This window comes from Podarcis vaucheri (genome assembly GCF_965113315.1).
Source record: "Podarcis vaucheri genome assembly, chromosome: 1".
Lineage (NCBI taxonomy): Eukaryota > Metazoa > Chordata > Lepidosauria > Squamata > Lacertidae > Podarcis > Podarcis vaucheri.
In genome coordinates this window covers 120,754,790-120,776,595 of record NC_138759.1, presented here as the reverse complement: position 1 = coordinate 120,776,595, position 21,806 = coordinate 120,754,790, and the positions used below count along the sequence as shown (strand labels likewise).

Sequence of the window (21,806 nt, the reverse complement as noted above, 5' to 3'; positions counted from 1 at the left end):
CCGTCTCCCTCTGTGCCCCTTATTTCCATTTTGTTTCCATCAGCCCAAAGGAAAGGCTTGCAGTCTGCCTTATCCCACAACCAGCTGCTGAAGGCACATTTCCGGTATTTCTATTTTTTTACCATTAAAACATCTCTTTTGCACAGACATGCATTCGCACAAAAGAGAAGTATTAAGAATAAAAAAAGTTTCCCTTGCAGGTTCTGGTCCATTGTTTCCTATGACAGACGGATGTCAACGGATTCATTTTGTTGTTGCTGAACATTGGTTTGCAGATACATTTGATAAATTCGGTTTAAATGCGAACTAAAGCGAATTTCTCCCATCCCTACTGGTGTGAAGAAGAGCAGCTATTTCCAAACCCCACTGCATTTTAGAAGACCGAGCTCTCTCTCTTGCATAGCCCAGCGAGCCCGGCGTACAGCCCGAGAGGGCGGAGCGTTGGAAGGGAGCTGGGCGGAGCTATGCAAATAAGCCATTGGGAATGGAGTTCTGCGCGAAGGTCAGCGCCCGACCGTGGAGGAAGGGCGCTTCCCAGAACGCCGCGCATGCGCCGGTGCTCCTAACGTTTTGCCCGCGTCTCTCCTCTCCAGCCTGGAGCCTAGAGAGAACGGAAGTGCGTGCGTGTGCGTCCCTCCTCCGCGACGCCGTTTCCGGCGTGTGGGCGCGCGGCTTGATTCGCTCAGTTGGGTTGGCTCGGAGGGCTTCGCTTGGCGCCCGAGGCCGCCGCTGCCGCCGCCGCCGCTTCGGAAATGGCGGGTAAGCGGGTCATGGCGGGAGAGAAAGAGAGGCTGGCCGGCTGCTTGGGTTAGGCCTCCCTGAGGCAAGGCGTGAGCTGGAAGTGGCCCCGTCCCGTCCAAGTAGCCCCGGGAAGCTGCGCGGGAAAACGGCTGCCGGTTACCCGGGTGGGCTGGTTTCTCCCCCTCTGACTGGGAAAACCGCCTCCGCCTTGGGGCTGCCTCCGAACCCGGCCCTGAAATTCGCGGCCGCCTCGAAGTTCGCTCGGAACCCGTTGCCATTGGTGGGCGGGCAACTTATAGGACCTCGGGGTAGGTGGGTGTGGGTGGGGTGGGGGCAGAGCAGCCCCCCATCCCCACCCTGTCAGGCACTGACGGCCTGTCAGGAAAGTAAAGGACGAAGCATGGGCACTGCGTGGGTCTGGACCCGTTCCTAAAAGGGGTCCTCTGCCGCTGTGCCACAGTTAAGCGCCCCTTCCTCCCCCTTGGGGAAAAAATGAAATATTTGAAGGGCAGAGATGCGCAGCCCCATGCCTTGCTGTGAGATTGCTTCTGTTCTGAAGTGCTGCAGCCGCCCGACCCCTTACTTGTGCTGCTAGCAGTTTTATTCTAACTTTGTGCACATCTGTCTTATTTCCCTTTCTGAATCGGCAAGGTGGTTGTACCCATGCTGATTTAAAGACAGAGGCTTTCTTTGTACTGCTTGATATTTGGAGCCTTAGGGTAGAATCATAGAATTGTAGAGTTGGAAAAGGACCAGGAGTTCAACCCCCTGCAATGCAGGAATCTTTTGCCCACCATGGACTTGAACCCACGACCCTAAGATTAAGAGTCTCATGCTTTACTGACTGAGCTATCCCAGAGGTAGGCATTAAAGGCAAGTTGCATTGGCCAGGAATTGAACCTGGGCCTCCTACATGGCAGGCAAGAATTCTACCACTGAACCACCAATGTCCTTGGTGTGCCATTTTATCTGTGACTAGCTCAAAAATATTATTATTGCGTTAAGTGCATAGGTTAATATGCAACTAAATCATACTCTGAATAGGTCAGTTAAATTGGTGGACTTAGGTTAGTTAAGTCCACTTATCTAGTATAAATATGACTAACACTGTGTTTCACCCACACAATATAATATTTCTGGAGCAGGTTGCCATGATCATCTGAAATTACTGAGATGGACATCCTTTGCATACTTAATAGTAAGCCCAGCTGAACACAGTGAGTGGGATTCACCTAACCTGTGAATTAGGTGAAGCCCAGTGGCAGCCCCACACAAGACTTCTGCTTGCCCAACGGAGCTTTTCCCCCCAGCCCCTCCCCTGGGGGTGAATCTGGAGAACACCCCCACCAAAACAGCACATAGGGGAAGAGAGGGAAGATTGTTCCATCTGGCAAGCTGCAATTCTTGCCCAGATGGACTGGTTGGTTGAGTTCCCCTCAGCAGGATTTATTTTTAAGTAAACATGTACAGTCATACCTCGGGTTGAATATGCTTCATGTTGAGCGCATTTGAGCTGCGCTCTGCGGCAACCCGGAAGTAACGGAGTGTGTTACTTCCAGGTTTCACTGCTCGCGCATGTGCAGATGCTCAAAATGGCATCATGCGCAGAAGCGGTGAAAAGCGACGTGTGCGTGCGCAGACGTGCCATCGCTAGTTACGTTTGCTTCTGGATTTGAACGGGGCTCCGGAACGGATCCTGTTCGCATCCCGAGGTACCACTGTATCGTGTTTGGCTGCCTAGTTTACTTGAAAGTGAGTCCTATTGAAGTTGATGGGACTTGCTTTTGAATAGACATGTCTAAGATTTTGTCTATTTATAAATTAAGTATATATTTTACAGTGAGATACTCTAAATTGCAGTGCAGGTGGGCAACCTTCAGTTTCGGTGCCCTTCATCACTTTCTGAAGCTGCCCCTTTCTTCCATCCCACCTTCCTTCCTTCCTTCCTGTTCATTTCCTCCTTATTTTTGAAGTCTTCCCCCCCATCTATAGTTTCAGAACAGTTGGAGGGGGCAGTGTTGTTGCTGTTTTAAAAAACTAAACACTTTTCCTGGTTGCATAGCTAAAATAAGTCCCCCACCCTAGCTGCCTGAGAATAAATTGGTTGGTTTTTCCTTAGTTTTCAGACACACTGAAAGTTATAAAGGAATTCCTTTTACTTGCTTTTCAGAACAGTAGTTGTACTGATCTGATGCACTAAAAGAAATTTCTGCTTGTACTTATGAATAATCCCATTAAGCCCGTTGCGGCTTACTTCTGTGTAAATTAGGACTGGGAATTCTAATCTGAGGTATCATGAAAATTGAAGCAAGGCACTATTTCTTCTGAATTAGTTAATCCAGAACACTTTCGTTTCTGACACTGCCTATGTTTGTCTTTGACTTTGCGGGCTGCCAGCAGCAGCGTCCCAACAGATTGATCCTGAGGGAATGAGGAATTTCCCAACCTTGCTCTAAAACATAGCTAACCAACCTGGGGCATGCATGCAGTCATGAAGGTCCTGGACTTAGTTTGTCCCCCAGGCCTGGCTATGGCATATTAGATTCCTATACTGTTCTGGCTTCTCTCTAGCTCATTAGGCTAGTGTCAAAACCACATCAAGTTAAAAGGGTGGAGGTTGGGAAGAAATGTGTGCACTGCAATATGTAATTGCAGTTGTGTTGGAATGGTGCTCTGACATGTTGGACATGGTACATTCGTTGAAATGTTGGGCTGCTGTTGCGCTAACTTTTGATCTGCTGGTGTATCCAGATTTTGAAAGCACTTAACACGCCCTTAGTGTGTTAATTATTTGAAGGTGTCTCCACACAGTAAACTAGACCACTTCCCTAAAATTCAGGATGCAGGCATTTTTTTTTGAAGGGTGGGGGTTAACAGCATGTGAGTGTTTTTCTGAAACAGTAATATGCTAAATTTTAAAATCTAGGTTGCCAGAAAAAGATTCTTATTAGCTTGACTGCCATCTTGCAAGATGGTCAAACAGTTTTCATATTTTTGTTTATTGTGTACCATTTTATCAAACTTATCAAGTTTATTTCCCCCCCCTAACCATCTTCACTAGGTTTATTGCGAAGTTTATTTTTTTAACATGTGTTCATAATTATGACAGTTTTTACATGCCACCACTTTACAGATTCTTAAAATTCAAAGCTTAGAAGTTGAGGGTGTTTTATCTTCATGTTGAAGTTGTGTAATGTAATAAATTGCTGTGTCCTAAGTTAAATGAGAATGTGAATGCCATTTCTGGTAAAATGAGTTGGGGAGAGATGGGACTGTTGCCCTCAATGGAAAGCAAGCAACTGTCACCATCTAACTTATAAGTACAGCATGTTTCCTTTCTTTTATTAGTAGATAGGTAGCCGTGTTGGTCTGTCATAGTCAAAATAAAAAAATTCCTTCCAGTAGCACCTTAAAGACTAACTAAGTTAGTTCTTGGTATGAGCTTCTTCAGATATGGTACATATCTGAAGAAGTGTGCATGCACACAAAAGCTCATACCAAGAACAAACTTAGTTGGTCTTTAAGGTGCTACTGGAAGAAATTTTTTTATTTATCCTTTCTTTTATGTTCTTGGGGAGCATGCTAGGTAGGAGGACACAGAAAGTTAAATAAGTGCTGGCTGGTCTACAGGCCATAGGTTGGCTGCAATTTTTTTGCCCAAGGAGGTGGAATTTGGGAAAGAGGACTTGAGAAAGGGGCTCATGTGGCATATAGTCCACAGGTCACAGTGGTCAGGAAGATGGAACATTGGAGAGGGTGTCATGGTAACAGATGCTAGGCAATAGTTGTTAGGAGGGAGGAGAAGGGTGTTGGGAAAAGGCAGATATTAAGAACATTGTTCATTTATTCTAGTGTTTGTCTGGGTCATTTGATCTGCATCCCAGATCCCTGTTCACTTTCTATCCTTGGCTTCACTGGTCATACTTACAAGGCCTCAGTCAACCTCTTTTTACATTGCTCTGCATGTAAATAGCAATTGATCCTGTCAGTTCTTTGAGGAGATGCCTGCAGTGCAAAGATCTGCAGATTTTGTAAAGAGTTGACACATGATTGTGTGAGACATATAATTGACTTGCAAAGGTGCAAGAGGCAACATTCCAGAGAATCAAGTTTGAAGAGAATGCATTGATATATAATTCAAAAGTTTAATTGGTATGGACAGGTGAAAACAAATGTGTGGTGTGATATGATATTTCCTACTCTGACTACAAACACAAGGGGAAAATCAGTTAGTTAAAAGAAGCATCCAGAGTTATACTAACTGCTTTCCAGTTCCAGGAGGAGCATGGGGAGTGTTCATGCAACACATCTACACACTGCAGTCAACACACGAAAGTGTCGCAACACACAGTTTGGAAAGCTCCAAGCTAAATAATGTTTAGGAATGGCATGTTCGGTATTGCTAGAAGATGCTCATCTTCGGCTATCCCTGCCAGTAACATAAGTGATAAATCAACCTTCTTAAAAAAACATGGTTGCTATTTGGGGACACAGTAATATATGTGGCAAATGGAAGAGAGGATTTTGATGCAACTTCATACCTTATTGTTCCAGCTAAGAGAGTTATCCACATCCAAAACTCTAGATGACTACCTTAAACTTTATGATCTTACTAGAATGCCTGTATGCAAACTCACAGATGCTTGGCGTCTTCCTCTAGTATACCCTACACTGAAGATTCATAATGATGTCAGGGTTCATTCTCGTCTTCAAAATGCTTGGTATTGATTATGTCACTGCTTTAATATTGTAAATAATAGCCTCTTTATGTAATAATAATAGTAGTAGTAGTAGTAGTAGTAGTAGTAATTATTCCCCACCCAAATAAAAAATTGTAAAACATCAGACATTAACAGTTTCCTAATACAGGGCTGCCTTCAGATGTCTTCTAACAGGTATTTCCTTGACATCTGATGGGAGGGCGTTTCACAGGGCGGATGCCACTACCAAGAAGGCCCTCTGCCTGGTTCAAGGGCCAAGGCCATTTAGGGCTTTAAAGGTCAGCACCAATACTTTGAATTGTGCTTGGAAATGTACTGGGAGCCAATGTAGGTCTTTCAGGACCAGTGTTATATAGTCTCGGCGGCCACTCCCAGTCACCAGTCTAGCTGCTGCATTTGTGAATTTTGCTTGGAGCAGAAGAAATCTTGGAGAGTGATGACAACAGTGAACCTGCTGGTCAGCTGAGCAGAATTATAAGTATTGCTCCAAATTTTGAGTGGAGATAAGAAGCTGACTCCCAAGCATATTAAACTTCCTCCACACTACCAAGCAACAAGAAGTTAGTGGATTACTGAAATAACTGAAAAGTTTGTTGTCAGAGCATGGTGATACAGCATATACAGATTTCTGTCATTCCAAGTCTTGAAGACTTGGGATGGACACTTGAAAATGGAGAACTGAAACGTGGTGACTACAGTTGATGCATCTCTGTATCCTACAGAGAAGTTTTTTGTAGATAGAAGAAAGGATGTGCAACACGTCAGTGCAAGTGTAAAAAAAAACCAAAATGGTGTTTACCAGTGGTCCCCAACCTGTGGCCCATGGGCTGGAAGTGACCCATGGAGGCCATTTAACCAGCCTACAAGCTGCCCCTGAAATGAGCCGCCCACTTGGCGAGTGCCCCCGCGCTGCGCTAAACCAGTACGGCGCGGGGACTCTCTTCCGCGGCTCGGGAAATCGCGTCTGCTCATGTCCGTGGTGCCGGAAATTGCTTCTGTGCATGCCCAGATGCTGAAAATCGCTTCTGTGCAGGCCTCATTTTCAGTGTCTGGGCGTGCGCAGAAGCAATTTCTGGCACCGCAGATGTGCAGATGTAATTTCCAGCGTTGCACTGTGCTGGCCCGGCCCACGGAGGATCTCCACAGGAGTGATCCGGTCCGTGCATGGTAAGCCTTGCCAACCCCTGTGTTTACCATGAACTGAAAATGTAACCCTAAGCAGCACAGAGGTTAACAGATCAGTGGACTGAACTTCAACTTCCGAGCTCTGCGGTGTGGTTACTGATCATATTTTTATATGTACCAAATGTTGTCATGGACAATAATAAACAACAGTAAAAAAATATTTTACCTGGAATTGGTATCATGGCTAATTTTATAATTCCCTTTCTGGAACTTCGTTTCACGTAGTGGTATCTTATGTATCGGTGCCTTGACAGTCCACCTGGCTCCTTTGTAGACCAAAAATGGTAGGCGCACTCTCCTTTAACCCATGACAAAGCATTTCCTCCCCGGAGACCACTTGACAATTCCTGAGGGTCTTGGAGGACCACTTTATGATTTCTCTGTCTGTTGTAGTGCACTGTTAGAGGCTGTATGTGGTTCCATTATTATTGGCCCCTTACTTAACACTGTAGTAGTGCTAAATGTAACAAACATTTTTATTATGTGTTCCTCAGCCAGGTTCTGACTTAAACCATATTTATAATTCCTCTTGTTTTTTTCTGTGGCGTTAATGAAATAATTTTAGCAAAACCATTGAAAAAACAAAACAAAAACCCAGACAGCTAGATTTATTTATTTATTTTGAAACCCCATTTGGCATTAGTGTTTTATTTGCCACTGACAATGCCCTCTTCCCGTGTGGGAGAAAAATAACACTGCAGGGTTGTGCAGGAGATCTGTGACTGCTTTGGCTGAACCAAAACAAATCTCAGCCATGCAAGATCTTGGGTGTTAATGGCTGTCCTGGCAGGGCTAGGAGATGTGAATGAGATCTTGCTGTCTGAGGCACAGGATGAAAGAGGTCACATTTTTGTCTTGCAAATAAGCAGCATTCCACGGTTCTGCATGGCATGGCGAGTGTGGCATCACCCTCTGGCAAAGGGCAATATGCTTAAAGCATTAGCCTAGCTCAATCAATAGAGCATGAGACTCTTAATCTCAGGGTCATGGGTCGAGCTCCACTTTGGACAGTGAGATTCCTGGATTGCAGGGGATGAGCCAAATGGCCCTCGTCCCTTTCAACTCTACAATTCTGTGATACTAGCCCACATGCCCCATGCATGCTTACATTGAGAGCCAATGTGTAAAGCACCTTTGCTTGATCGCCTGGGAATAATTTTTACTTGCATCAGGCAAGTAACTATTTGCCTGAATTCTAAAAGTCCTGAGAACCTACAGCAGGATCTTGTGGGCCTCTTATATAGCATCTCAGGCTTACGGGTTTCCTTGTTTTGTATTTACACAACAACTCATGCTTCAAAGCACTACCTAATTCCCGTTTATTTATCTACAGTTTTATGTTGGATGAGCCAAAATGATAACATTATTTGAAAATTGTTTGAACTGCGTTGAGAACTTATTTAAATGTGTTTTCCTAGGGCTTTCTGCTATGGAAAAGAAATTGGCCGAGTATAAGTGTAATACAAATGAAGCAATTCACCTAAAACTAGGTAAGGTTTTGAAATTATAGCTTTGATACTTAAGCTTGGCAATGTTTTAAGTGTTGCTTTGAGCCTCCGTTTTGGAGTGTTAGAGTTAGCAGAGCACCAGAGAACTTAGTTTGTTCTCTAAGCCAGTGTGGTGTAGTGGTTAAGAGCGGTAGTCACGTAATCTGGGTAACCGGGTTCGCGTCTCCGCTCCTCCACATGCAGCTGCTGGGTGACCTTGGGCCAGTCACACTTCTTTGAAGTCTCTCAGCCCCACTCACCTCACAGAGTGTTTGTTGTGGGGGAGGAAGGGAAAGGAGATTGTTAGCCGCTTTGAGACTCCTGAAGGGGAGTGAAAGGCGGGATATCAAATCCAAACTCTTCTTCTTCTTCTTCTTGTTCACTTTTTTCTGTTCCTGTGTATGGATGCATCACTGCCTAATTCCTATTGCAGAAAGGAGTGAACAGAAACAACATTGATGGCAGTTCACAGCACACACTTTCTGTCCTCACAACTAGCCATGTACTGAATATGTCTGAAAGTTGTCTGATTGAAATTACCATGGCCTCTATCAGCACTGAACTCATGAAAGGGAGAGGCAGGTGTGGTTCATCAAATAGTGTGTTAGACCCAGCTTTAAATATCTGTTCAACTTTGAATTAGCTGGTCTTGGGGCAAGTACTTTTCCCGCTCCTCATCTGTTAAATGTTAAGTGTGTGCTGCTTGCAAAGTGGAGGACAGCATAAATCAACAACGTACCGTATTTTTCGCCCTATAGGACGCACTTTTTCCCCTCCAAAAATGAAGGGAAAATCAGGGTGCGTCCTATGGGGCGAATGCAGGCTTTTGCTGAAGCCTGGAAAGCGAGAGGGGTCGGTGCGCACCGACCCCTCTCACTCTCCAGGCTTCAGGAAGCTCTGCTCAACCCTCGGGAGACCGGCTCCGAGGGTTGCGCAGAGCTGCCTGCAGTCCCGGGATCAGCGCAGCTCTGCGCGGCCACTGGGAGTCGGGGGCGAGGCCCTGCCCCGCTCCCGATGGCGGCGCAGAGCTGCCTGCCGTCCCGGGATCAACGCAGCTCTGCCCGGCCACCGGGAGCCGGGGGCGAAGCCCCGCCCCGCTCCCGATGGCCACGCAGAGCTGCCTGCCGTCCTGGGACCTCAGGCAGATCTGCGCCGCCATTCGGAGCGGGGTGCTAAGTCCCGCCCCGCCCGGCTCCGGATGGCGGCGCAGAGCTGCCTGCCGTCCCGGGATCAGTGCAGATTTTAATGACAAATCAAGAAGTTTTAAGGAAGCATGCATTCACCTTCTCTAGGGAATTCTGGAAAAACAGCTCCCCCCCCCCAAAAAAAAAAGTTCTGAAGAAAAGAATCCGCACTTCCGTCCACCAGCTAAATTAACATAAGATAGTTTTTATAATGGGGTAATATTTATATTTAAGGTTTAGAAAGTAAAACTATGGGATATTATAAGTGAAGAAAGCCTGACTCCGGCAGGCCTTTGAAGCAGAAAAAGGCAAGGAAGTATTAACTGATCTGGACTTCTGTGAATTAAGTAAAACATGTTGGCAAAGCTTATAATCAGTGCTTTTTTTCTCATCAGTCCGTTTTCAGGAGGATTTGGAAGATGACAATACAACATTTCATCCAGAGTTCAGCCACCAAGTTTTTGGGGATGAGTAAGTGATGCAAGAAAGTGTCAGAAATAAGTTAAGAAGTTGAAATTGATATTACATATTTGTACTAGTGCAGCTATTCTAGTGAGCGTTTTTGCATAGCTCTATAATTTTCTGTAGTTGCAAGGTTGCAAGCCCTACCCGCTAGGGCTGGGCGATATATGGTTTTCAACATCATGATATATCACCCGCTAAACATCAAGATATACTGATATATCACGATGTCTGAAATAAGGATGGAACTATGTAGAGGCATTGGCTGGCTTCATGGTTTTTTGCCACATAATGATTTCTGCATAGCACATACACAAAAACATAATGATTCACGATATATTGTCAGGTCAAAAATTATGAAACTGATAACACAATATGGACTTCAAACCAGTTTTGGACGATATATCAATATATCACCCAACCCTAGCTGACCCTGACAAAAATAACACAAACTCTGCCTATGCTACAAAGTATATTTAGTCATATCTCGGGTTACAGATGCTTCGGGTTGCTCAATTTCGGGTTGTGCACCACGTCGAATCCGGAAGTACTGGAACAGGTTACTTCCTGGTTTCGGCACTTGCGCATGCGCAGAAGCGCTAAATCACGCTTTGTGCAGAAGCGCCGAATCACGACCCATGCATGCGCAGATGCGGCGCTGCGGGTTGCAAACGTGTTTCCCATGTGGATCATGTTCACAACCCGAGCGTCCACTGTAAATGTAGCCATACGTGTGTAACGTGAAATACCTGCTGTACCTATCACTGACAAACTTGTAAATTGGGCTAATTTGTTTCATGAGACACAATTAGAGAAATGACTAGACCATAATGTTATGTTTGGGTGAATTGAAGGAATTTTTAAAGGGAACACTGAAGGCTCTGTTTTTAAAAGTGTGGTAAATCCTTCATAATTTTTAACAATAATGACATCTATCTGTATAGGAGAAGTTAATTTTCTTGGTGGAGTTGATTAGCATTCAGCTATAACCTAATTTTTCTTTCTCCTGCAGTGAGGTTGCCTTTGGTTACAAGGGATTGAAGATTCTTTTGTACTACATTGCTGGTAACTTGTCAACACTGTTTCGCATTGATTATACATCCAAAGTTAATGAGAACTTTGACTGTGTGGAGGTAAAGTCAAACGTTCAGATGTCACCTTAGATAAATAAGTTTGCCATTGTAGCTGAACCCTTCATTTTACTCTCCTCAAGCTTTTTACGACCTCACGCTTGTTCCCAAAATCCTGCACCATTGCACTTATCACTTAAATCAGTGGGAATTATACAGATGGTGGTTTTGATCATTCAGATCCCCCCCCTTTTTTACATAATTCTACTGTATTTTTCCATTTCAACAACATTCGAAGCAGTATACAACTTTGTTAAATGGCAATCCTTTCTCACAGAACCAACGGTAGTTTTCTTATCCAAAAGGAAAACTGCTCTTCCTTCAAATTGTGGCTCTTAAGATCTGCTTCTTGGCCAAAGCCTTTTCTGCGTTGTTTAAAGCTCATCATACAAATTCATCCACTCTGTCTTTCTCCTTGTGTTCATAAGCACTCCAGGTGGTGGACTGGAACACTACGTCACTTCTGTGTTCTGTGTAAAGCAGGCATAGGCAAACTCGGCCCTCCAGATGTTTTTTGGGACTACAACTCCCATCATCCCTGACCACTGGCCTTGCTAGCTAGGGATGATGGGAGTTGTAGTCCCCAAAACATCTGAAGGGCCGAGTTTACCTATGCCTGGTGTAAAGCCTAAAGAAATTTCAGGAAGAGCAATATAGCAGCACCCAAGTGACTAAACATCTTTAAAGTACTTGGAATGAACACCAGTTCCTTAAAACATGTCTTAAAACATTTGGAATAAATTTGCAGTTTGGGTATATTTTTGCCGCTTTTAAGAGTAGCGTTGAAAATCCAGTTTGGTACACACTGAGGGAAAACAATAGAACTGCATAAAAACAGGTTTGTTTCTCCTTCAGATGTGATCTGTACGGAAATTTATCAGTGCGAGTGGTGCATTGATTAGGAGCAACAACTGTTAAAAAACATAAGCCTCGTGCAGTACAGAAGCATTTGTTTACTCATTTAAAGCTGAAGGAGTCTTAATTTGCATATATGCTGCAGAGCTTTCATTTTTATATTTTAAAGACAAGCTCACCAGAGGCCGCAATTCATAAATTGCCACAAAGGAGTTGGTCACCCATTGATTCTAGCTAAAGCAGATACCTGTTTCAGAGAAATGTACCTCCTCAAAATCACAGAGAAATGTACTCCCTGAAAATCACAGAAGTTGTTGTGACTAATTATCCAGTATCATTACGCCCCTTCATACAGAATCTCATTATTTATGAGTGAAATGGTTGTAACAACTCTGTAAGTTAAGTCGGTATCGTTATCCCTCATATTGCAGGCTGGAGGGAGGGTCTGGGTCTGATGGAAAGCAGCACACAGGAGGCCTAGTAAGTTCTCAGCAGAGGCAAGGCTCAGAGGCAAGAGACTTCCTCATTCACAACTCAGTCTGATGCTGCACAATCACCAGTCATCAACATTACACTCACATTCCCAAAGAGGCCTTTCTTACTACCCACCAAGTCACCTCCCTCTCTCCTCTTTACTGAAATACGGTTTGAAGCAAGCATTCTGTCGTAACCAATAGCCTGGATTGCAGTGTGGTGCTCACAGCAACTTCTCTGGTTTGTAAGTGTGCCCACAGGCTCAAAAAAGTTTGGCAACGCTTGCACTACACCATCTCTCAACTAGCTTTCAGCTTGACTTTTAGCTTGCCCAATAAGGAAAAAATCCTCTCGACCTTAGTTAGTTAGTCCTTGCTTTAGATTATTTATAGGACGGGGAGACGGACTTCCTGTTTACGCCTTCCCCGATCGTGCCTAATTCAACAAAAAAAATTTCCTTTAAAAATCCAATTTCCGTACTACTCACGGGTTGCTGCTTTAGAGTCCAATTGTTCACAAGAAGAAGTCAGCGCTCTCCGACCATGGCATGCGGCTTCACTCCGTAGGAGAAGCAGTCGACTCACAGCACCGCGCCGCTCACCCCGTCTCCCGTTCCGAAGCCTTTAAAAAGGCTCCTTCACGGGTCGGGGGGGCGCAAATGGTGCCCGCCGAGTCACCAAGTTCACAGGCTTCCCCGCCTGTGATTTTTAAGGGTCCCCGTGTCGCCGCGGCGGCAAGACCCGATCCTACGGAGCCGATTCCCTCCGGAGCTCAGAGGGAGTCCGCCATTAGTCGATCGCGCTAACCCGGAGGTTCGATCGCGCCAACCCGGAAGTCACAGGCTCAGAAAAGTTTGGCAACGCTTGCGCTACACCATCTCTCAACTAGCTTTCAGCTTGACTTTTAACCCAGACTTTTTGATCCTCCATTGTGGTTTTTTTTAAACTCTTTTTCAGAGATTGGATTTCTGGACTAGCACTTCTGTGACTGGTTACTCAAACCTGGTCTTAACGAAATACATTTAAACTGATGAGAACTTCATGGCAATATTTGGAGAAGCGTGAAAACTAGCAAATTCAAACTGAGCATTAACATGCATTCTGAAATTTATTTATTTTTTGGGAAAAATTACTAATTAATACGACCATTAACAGGTAAAAAAAAATGTGAAACTGACACATTAGAAAGCGACTAATTCATTTATCCCTAATGCATACTTTCTGGAATTACTTTGCAAAGGCACCTCTTCAGTATATACATCTGAAGCATTGTGTAGTTCTTCACAAAACTGCACAAAGAGAAGTAACATCTGCCACCCTGGTCTCCATCAAGAAGTTGGCTGTTTTCTTTTCTTTTTTTAAATAATTTTTATTAACAGGCCAATCACATCACATTATCACATTGATTCCAAATTATACAGCCAAATTTTAAATTTTGTTGGGGGTACCCATACATCAAGCTCAGCTCGAGTCCAAAACAGCATCACTTATCTTACTGCCTTAATTAGACAGTTCTCTCCAGTTTGATCCGGATAGTCCTTTATTACTTCCTTTCTCTTTTTGTTGTTATCATAAATTCCTTTCTTTGCGATCTCTGATGATTTTCACAAGCAGGTTAAAAGCTGGCATTCTATGTGGATTTTGTACTCTTCCAAAAATCATATCGATCCAGGACAGCCTCTGTACAACGCTTCCATAAACAAAATTAATCTCCGATCTGTCCTTTATTTTTCTCAGGCTTACCAAATAAATCAAGAAGTTGGCTGTTTTCATGGGGCATAGACATAGAAGTTGTCTGAGTGCATCTGCAAAATTTGGTGTATTTTTATTTGTGTTTAAATTATTTGGTGAAATTCCTTCTGTGCAGCCATGTCCCGCATTTACCATTCTAGTTACGCTAAATGTCCTAATTCTAAAGTAAGTTTTAGATCCCTAAATCATCTCAAGTGTCTCCCTGAATGTAAGGCTTCTTGTTCGGCAGAATGAATACTTGCACATGTCAAGTGGAATGTCGTGGGGAAAGGGGCGTTCTTACATTCTATGATGTATCTGATACAGATTATCCCTCCCCATCTTCTGCATTTGGCCTCACTGAATTAAACACAATTGTGGGATATTAAGGCACAAGTATTGAGGACGTGTAGTGGGGGAAGGGGCAGCAAAGCCACATTAAGGGGCAGGTGTTAGGAGCTAGCTGCCTTGCACACCACATTAATAAACCCAAACAAGCGTATTCACCAGGTTTACACTTCCCTCGTCAGACTTCCATCCTGTTTCAAAATCAAAGAACAGTTCAGCAAGAGATTGGTAAAGTAGTTTACTGCATAACAAATGTCAGCCCTAGATATTTTTGAGGCTTACGCTTTTTTACCTTACAGCTTCTTTTCCGGGGTCTACCCAAACTAGTTGTTTTTCTTAACGATGCCTATTCCAAGCATAAATCCCATTGAGTTCAATAGGACTTCCTACCAAATTAGTGTCTTAGCAGTGATGGAGAACCTGTGATCCTCCAGACGTGGTCCAGTGATCTGGAGTGGTGGGAATTGGGAGTCCCTATAACATCTGGAAGATCCCATGTTCCACACTGTGTTACTATCAGCAGGTTCAGTAATACAGCACATCTCCGATTTAAGATTTTCTTAGATAGACGTTATAACGCCACACAGTTGTTTACCAAGGCCGTATGCATTGCAGAATAACCCTAATCTTGACCACTGTTCTTCCTTTCCAATAGGAGCAGGCAGGCCGTATAGCTGCGTGTGTATTTAATGCTGCATTTCCTGTTTTTAAATCTTGCCAGTCCACAATCTTAGAAATCTGAAACTTATACATATTAGAGGGAAAGGCCAAATGTAAAGAAATGTGGTGTGGACTATCATCTTTCTCCCACCACCACCACTTTACCATCTTTAATTGTTCTTTAACACATTTTTGTTGTTTTTAATGCAGCCTTTTTTGTATACACTTTTTCCTACTATTCTCTTTCTCCCCTTACCTACATGTTTTCCCCCCTCACTCTCTATTTTAGTCTTCTTGGCCCCCTCTTTCTTGCTGTATATTCACACTCCCCCCTCCTCCAAATGCCTTTCCAAGAAGCAGGGCCAAATGTGAGTAAAGGCTGCCTCAGGTGTCTCTTCAGAACCTCTGCTTTGGATACAGCTCAACTTGGGAATACATATATATATGTGTGTGTGTGTGTGTATATATATATATATATATATATATATATATATATATATATATATATGCGGGTGGCACTGTGGGTTAAACCACAGAGCCTAGGACTTGCTGATCAGAACGTTGGCAGTTCAAATCCCTGCGACGGGGTGAGCTCCCGTTGCTCAGTCCCTGCTCCTGCCAACCTAGCAGTTCAAAAGTACGTCAAAGTGCAAGTAGATAAATAGGTACCGCTCCGGCAGGAAAGTAAACGGTGTTTCCGTGCGCTGCTCTGGTTCACCAGAAGCGGCTTAGTCATGCTGGCCACATGACCCAGAAGCTGTACGCCGGCTCCCTCAGCCAATAAAGCGAGACGAGTGCCGCAACCCCAGAGTCGGACACGACTGAACCTAATGGTCAGGGGTCCCTTTACCTTTACATATATAGCTGTGAGGTTATGCAGAGCGCTTATGCTCCACTTCTGTGGTCATTTGAAGGAAGGCCTTGTAAATCAGAGGCTGTAACTTCTAGGTTATCATAGTGAACCTTTATCATAATTGGCACTTCTTCACCACTGCTTATTGTCTAAAAGGAAGGCTGAGATGTTTTGTGGGAGAATAACATACTAGAATGGGCCAGGAAGAACGGGAACCCTCTTTTCTCTTGAATACTCTGATATCCATCTCCCGGCCAACTTTCTCTTTGCGTATTCTTGCTTCTAACTGTTGCAAAAGATTTTATACCCCTGCATGGAACAAACTGCCTTTCAGTAGATCGGGAATAGGGAAACCTGTGGCTGTCAAGATTTTGCTGAACTGTAACTCCATCGTCACCTACAGTTGGTCAAGCTGACTGGGTTGATATGAGCAGCATTACTGCTAGGTGGCAACTTGTCTGGGATCAAACAAACTGAGGAAGGGTGGGATATCAATTGAACCACTAAATAAAATAACATCCTGAATGCCACAGGTACCCCACCCATGCAGTAGGGAGTAGCACACAATAAGAAGTCATTAGCAGGACTTCAGAATAGGTAAAGTCTACCCAAAAGGTGTTTCTTTACATTAGATACATACAAGGGACACAGGTGGCGCTGTGGCTTAAACCACAGAGCCTAGAACTTGCCGATCAGAAGGTCGGTGGTTTGAATCCCCGCAACGGGGTGAGCTCCCGTTCCTTGGCCCCTGCTCCTGCCAACCTAGCAGTTCGAAAGCACGTCAAAGTGCAAGTTGATAAATAGGTACCGCTCCGGCGGGAAGGTAAACGACATTTCCATGCGCTGCTCTGATTCGCCAGAAGCGGCTTAGTCATGCTGGCCACATGACCCAGAAGCTGTACGCCGGCTCCCTTGGCCAATAAAACGAGATGAGCGCCGCAACCCCAGAGTCGGTCACGACTGGACCTAATGGTCAGGGGTCCTTTACCTTTACCTTTATGATACATAGCATAGTATGTAGTGTGTTATATTAGTAAAATATTGAGAAATAGTAACAAAGGTTCTATATGGGGGAAAGGGAATTAGCTATGACTTTCATCCACCTCTCTTCCCTGTTAAAATGTACATTTTAAAATTTTTAAATGGTTTTTTTTTTAAAAAAGGTACTCTTTAGAAACTCATTTGGTATTCCTAATTTAGCTGCAGGCACGTTCTTGCTGTACTTTTACTAAATAAATTTAATATAAGAAAATGTTCTTAATTTTTATTTGAAGGTGTCTAATCAGTAGCACAAGACAAAATCAAGTGTCGTAGAGCTACCGTACATGCCGCACATAATGGCTCTTTAGGAAGATAAGGCTGATTAAATATGAAAGTTGGTGGCACCAAAGCATTAATAATGGAGTGTGTGTAGACTGAACTCTGCCCATATTCTACATCCCCCCGATATAGCTGATAGTAAAGTATTATTCATTTGCAGGTGCATTGCTTCTACTTAGGGGGACTCCAGTTGAAAGAACAGGAATTAGTAGTGTGTTGTATTAGCCTTTTGTAGTGTATTTTGTCCTAAGCGTCTTAATTTCCCTGTTTTGAATGCTAAGTAGCAATGGTCTTGGTTCAGAATTAATACTTATCATGCATGTAAACGGTGTGAAAGAGCTGCTTAGTAAGTTAACACAAAGTGTTCTTGTGTCAGCCCTTATGGAAATAGATACAATACAAACATTACAGCTGAACTCACGGCAAACTCCATTAAGTAAAAACCTGGACTCATTGTTGGGAGCAGGGTTTGAATAGAATGTAAGCTCATTTTGTTGAATGTAATGCCAGGCTTTTAGGGGTTGTATTGAGGGGGTTAGGGTTTTGTTAAGTTGAGACCAATTCATTAAGTTTTATTGCCTGGTGAGAAGCGGCAATACGTTATTGTGAAACTTCATCAAATATTCATGGTTAAGGAGAAGTAGTAAATGTATTCAATCAAGTGGTCTTTTGGGGGCCTGAAAGGGATTATGATGTCTGCTCAGCTGATAGTCTGTAACATTCAATTTGGCTGTTTAACAAGGCTAATCCTAATTCAGTTTTGCTTGTAAAACCTCCCCACCCTTTTGGTTAAATTGCATTAAAAAAATTCTTTGGGCAAAAGAAGTTCCTTTCTCCCCCCCCCCCTTTGAGTCTTTAGCGCATAAATTATATTGGCTTGCCACCATGCTCCCAAGTCTGTATTTTCTTGACACTCGAGTGTTTGGGCTTTTCCCTTGTATGTGTAAACCAGAATTCAGGCTGGAAAAGAGTTTGTCCTGTTGCTGCCAGTTAGTTTCTTAAATACTCTAATTTGTTTGGGTTGCTTTTGAGCAACCTTGAGGGTGTGGGATTGTATTGCACACGTGTTACTCCAAAAGAGTGATCAAAGACTGTTCACTTAAGAATTCCATATTGAATGGTAGACGTCTGCAAGCAGCAGATACAGTGGGCCTGCCCAACCACCATATCAGCAGACCAAAGTTGCATTGACTGCATTTAATAAGTGCACTGAGATGCCTAGTCTTAGCGGCAGGCAAGAAGAGCCAAGTTTTGAGAGCCAAGTTTTGAGAGCCAAGAATCTAAACTAGATTCTCCATTTTTTCTTCCTTTTAGCTTATCTAAAGTTTAATGAGCTAGTGGCATTGACCATTATTGGGGTGGGGAGTGGTACACTGTCTTAAAATTTCCCTTTTCTTAGACCCTTATGGTAAAAGGTTACTAGCTTCTTTATTACTGTAATGAAATGCCAGTGCTCCAGGTTGTTGTTTTTTAAAAGAAAGGCAGAATCTGAATCTTGTGTTTGTGGAAAAGCTGTTTTCTGAAGTAAGATGCTTCAGTTTAACCTGCTATTAAACTGAAGTATCTTACCATGAGTATATTACCCAAAGCACAATGACTCATCAGGAATGTTGTCTTCCCGACTCAGCAATTAAGTTTACTTAACATGCACACTTCTTATTCCAGTGCTGATAACATTCAAGATCCTGCTTGACCTTGTATGTTTTAACCTCCTGCCCTGCCTTACCTCAAAAGGAAGGCGACTGAAGAGCAAGCCACAACATTACAGTGGTGCCTCACAAGACGAAATTAATTCGTTCCGCGAGTTTTTTCGTCTTGCGTTTTTTTTCATCTTGCGAAGCACGGTGGCGGAAAAGTTTTGGAAAAGCTTCCAAAATCACCAAAGTCTTCAAAAACCTCAAAAAAGGCTACCACACCGCTGCTATGAGTTGTCCTCGAAGTCAAGTCGCAGCTGTATTAACGGTGTTAAGAAAAAGGAAACAAACTTGCAAGACGTTTCCGTCTTGCGAAGCAAGCCCATAGGGGAAATCATCTTGCGAAGCAACTCAAAAAACCAAAAACCCTTTCGTTTTGCGAGTTTTCTGTCTTGCAAGGCATTCATCATAGAATCATAGAATCATAGAGTTGGAAGAGACCACAAGGGCCATCGAGTCCAACCCCCTGCCAAGCAGGAAGCGAAGTACCACTGTATTGTGGATCTGTGTCCACCCTTGTGCCCATGAGAAACGGTCTGAGGGATCAGGCTGGTTTTTTGCCTCCAATAAGGGACAGGCAGTTTCCCTGAGCACAGCTTAAACTGGGAATGCTGCAGTATAACATATTATTGGTGGATCCCTTGAAAGAGTAGATTTGAACAATGTGATAACGGACTAGGGGGTGCATATGAATGCTCTGAGCTTTGTAAACTAAGGGCCACAAGGGGGCACCTAGTGGCAAGGTCCCATGTGTACCATTTGTCTGGGACAAAGACCTGTGCAAAATTTTAGGAAACCACATTGGGTGCTTTAAATAGCGCTTCAACAGTCACAGGGCATAAGCACGCCACCCTATGTGAATTCTAGAAATAGTCAATTTCTTATTCTCAGTGCATCTCTCTCTCTCTCTCTCTCTCTCTCTCTCTCTCTCTCTCTCCCTCTCTCTCTCTCTATCTCCCCACCTCTTGTTTTCAGGCAGATGATGTGGAAAGTAAAATTAGAGAAATTGTTCCACCAGGCTTTAGCACAAGTACAGATGACTTTGTATCTCTGCTGGAAAAAGAGGTCAATTTCAAGCCATTTGGGACATTGTTACATACATATTCCGTGCATAACGAAGAAGCTGGCGAAGACGTAAAGTATCAAATATACAAGGTAAAAAGTGTGTGTGTGGTGGTGGTGGGGAGAATAGAGCCTTCCGACAGAGCTTTCATGGCAACTTTTAAGTGACCCTCAAATAATTGCTTGTGAGATGTAAAACGTTGCTATTTCTCCAAGATCACTTTCAGTGTGCTAATAAAACAGTTTCCCACCGAGGCACTTTATAAGGCTCTGTGATGTGCTCTCTTCCCTTTGGTGAAGAGTTTCACCTGACTTCTCCTGGCTTTTTCCCTAGGCTGACATCACATGCCCAGGCTTTCGAGAGTATCATGAAAGGCTTCAGACCTTCTTGATGTGGTTTATAGAAACAGCTAGCTTTATTGACGTGGATGATGAAAGATGGAACTACTTTCTAGTGTAAGTACAGTTCTAAAGCAACAGTGGACCTTATTACCTCCACAAAGGCTGCGTTTTAATTGTGGCTGGCCAATTATTGGGGACAGTATAATGATATTTTTCCCAGGAAAGAGAAAACTATTGTTTATCAGGCTGGAGTTTGTGTCCATTATGCTTTGCAAGACCTTGAGAATAGAGCCAAATTAAATACTGTTGTCCGTTGGAGCCCTGAATGTAGGGCTTAAACAGTAAAATGAGCTTTGCCTGTGTTTTCTTTTACTTGCCACCTATTCATCTTTATAATAGGCAAGTGCGCTGAAGTGCTGTAAAGAGGTCTGATTTATCCAAGTTGCTGCACACCAATTAAGTGAATTGTACATTCAGAACATAGCAGGTGTACCCATTGGGCCCTCACAGAGTAGCTTGCTGACACTGGAAATTCAGTCGGAGAATGGAAAAGAAAATGGACACTGCATGGGAGCGCGACTGTAATTGACCTGCTTGGCTTTCTGTTTTATCTGCAGATTTGAGAAGTATAATAAGGATGGAGCTACGCTCTTTGCGACCGTAGGCTATATGACAGTCTATAATTACTATGTGTACCCAGACAAAACCCGGCCACGTGTAAGGTAATTGGCAGCATAGCACGTGCCTTGCCTTTTATTTCAGAAGAGAGTACTGTTGAAGTTCCCAATACTTGTTTATAATTGTGTTAATTTTGTGGGCTTTTTAAAAAAGAAATTTTAAAACTCTCGCCTGGCTTTGCATTTATTTATTTCATTGTGTTCATCTGAAATGGGGTGGAATCTCAAAACTCTTAGTGCAATTATGTTCGGAGTCTATAAGGTTTTTGTATGTAAAGCCTTATGTATAGAGAGATTGTAATTTGCTGTGAATAAATCTGTAAATAAATTTTCTAGGGGTTGAGTATACAATCGATCTCAAATGCCTTGGCTCCCCAGTGATTGAAACCCGGAAGTGATTTTTTCGGTTTTTGAACGATTTTCAGAAGCTGAACATCCGGCGCAGCTTTTGTGGTTTCCGATTGGCTGCAGGACGTTGCTGTAGCCAATCGGAAGCCGCGCCTTGGTTTTCAAATGGTTTGAACGCATTCTGTTCAAAAACCAAAGTATGACTGTAGCTCTTTTTCTTTTCTTTTTTGCGCTAATTTTTCTCTCTCGTTCTATGTGTAGCCAAATGCTGATATTGCCTCCATTCCAAGGAGAAGGTCACGGGGCTCAGCTTTTAGAAACAGTTCATAGGTACTATATGTCATCCCCTGCAGTGCTTGATATAACAGGTACGTGAGTCTTTCGCTGGAGATAAGAATTAATTTATATGAAATGCTAAACACTTCTTCCCTGACAGTCGGTGCCATAACTTTCTGAATTCATCTGTCAAAATTAAATGATCTTTCAAAGATTAACTTAAGCAGAGGTCAAGGTTAATGCTACCCTTCCTTACA

At 43.5% G+C, this 21,806-nt stretch overlaps 1 protein-coding gene across 1 annotated transcript in view; it reads left to right on the top strand.

The window, feature by feature from the left end:
- Nucleotides 1–614: 614 nt before the first annotated feature.
- The window catches only part of HAT1 (histone acetyltransferase 1), a 30,450-nt gene continuing 9,258 nt past the window's right edge, over nucleotides 615–21,806 (top strand). The window contains exons 1-8 of the mRNA XM_082203180.1: nucleotides 615–759; nucleotides 8,066–8,137; nucleotides 9,714–9,789; nucleotides 10,793–10,913; nucleotides 19,820–19,999; nucleotides 20,241–20,362; nucleotides 20,866–20,970; nucleotides 21,535–21,641. Coding sequence (XP_082059306.1) covers nucleotides 753–759; nucleotides 8,066–8,137; nucleotides 9,714–9,789; nucleotides 10,793–10,913; nucleotides 19,820–19,999; nucleotides 20,241–20,362; nucleotides 20,866–20,970; nucleotides 21,535–21,641 — 790 coding nt within the window. The 5' untranslated portion in view covers nucleotides 615–752. The remainder of the gene's footprint in view (nucleotides 760–8,065; nucleotides 8,138–9,713; nucleotides 9,790–10,792; nucleotides 10,914–19,819; nucleotides 20,000–20,240; nucleotides 20,363–20,865; nucleotides 20,971–21,534; nucleotides 21,642–21,806) is intronic.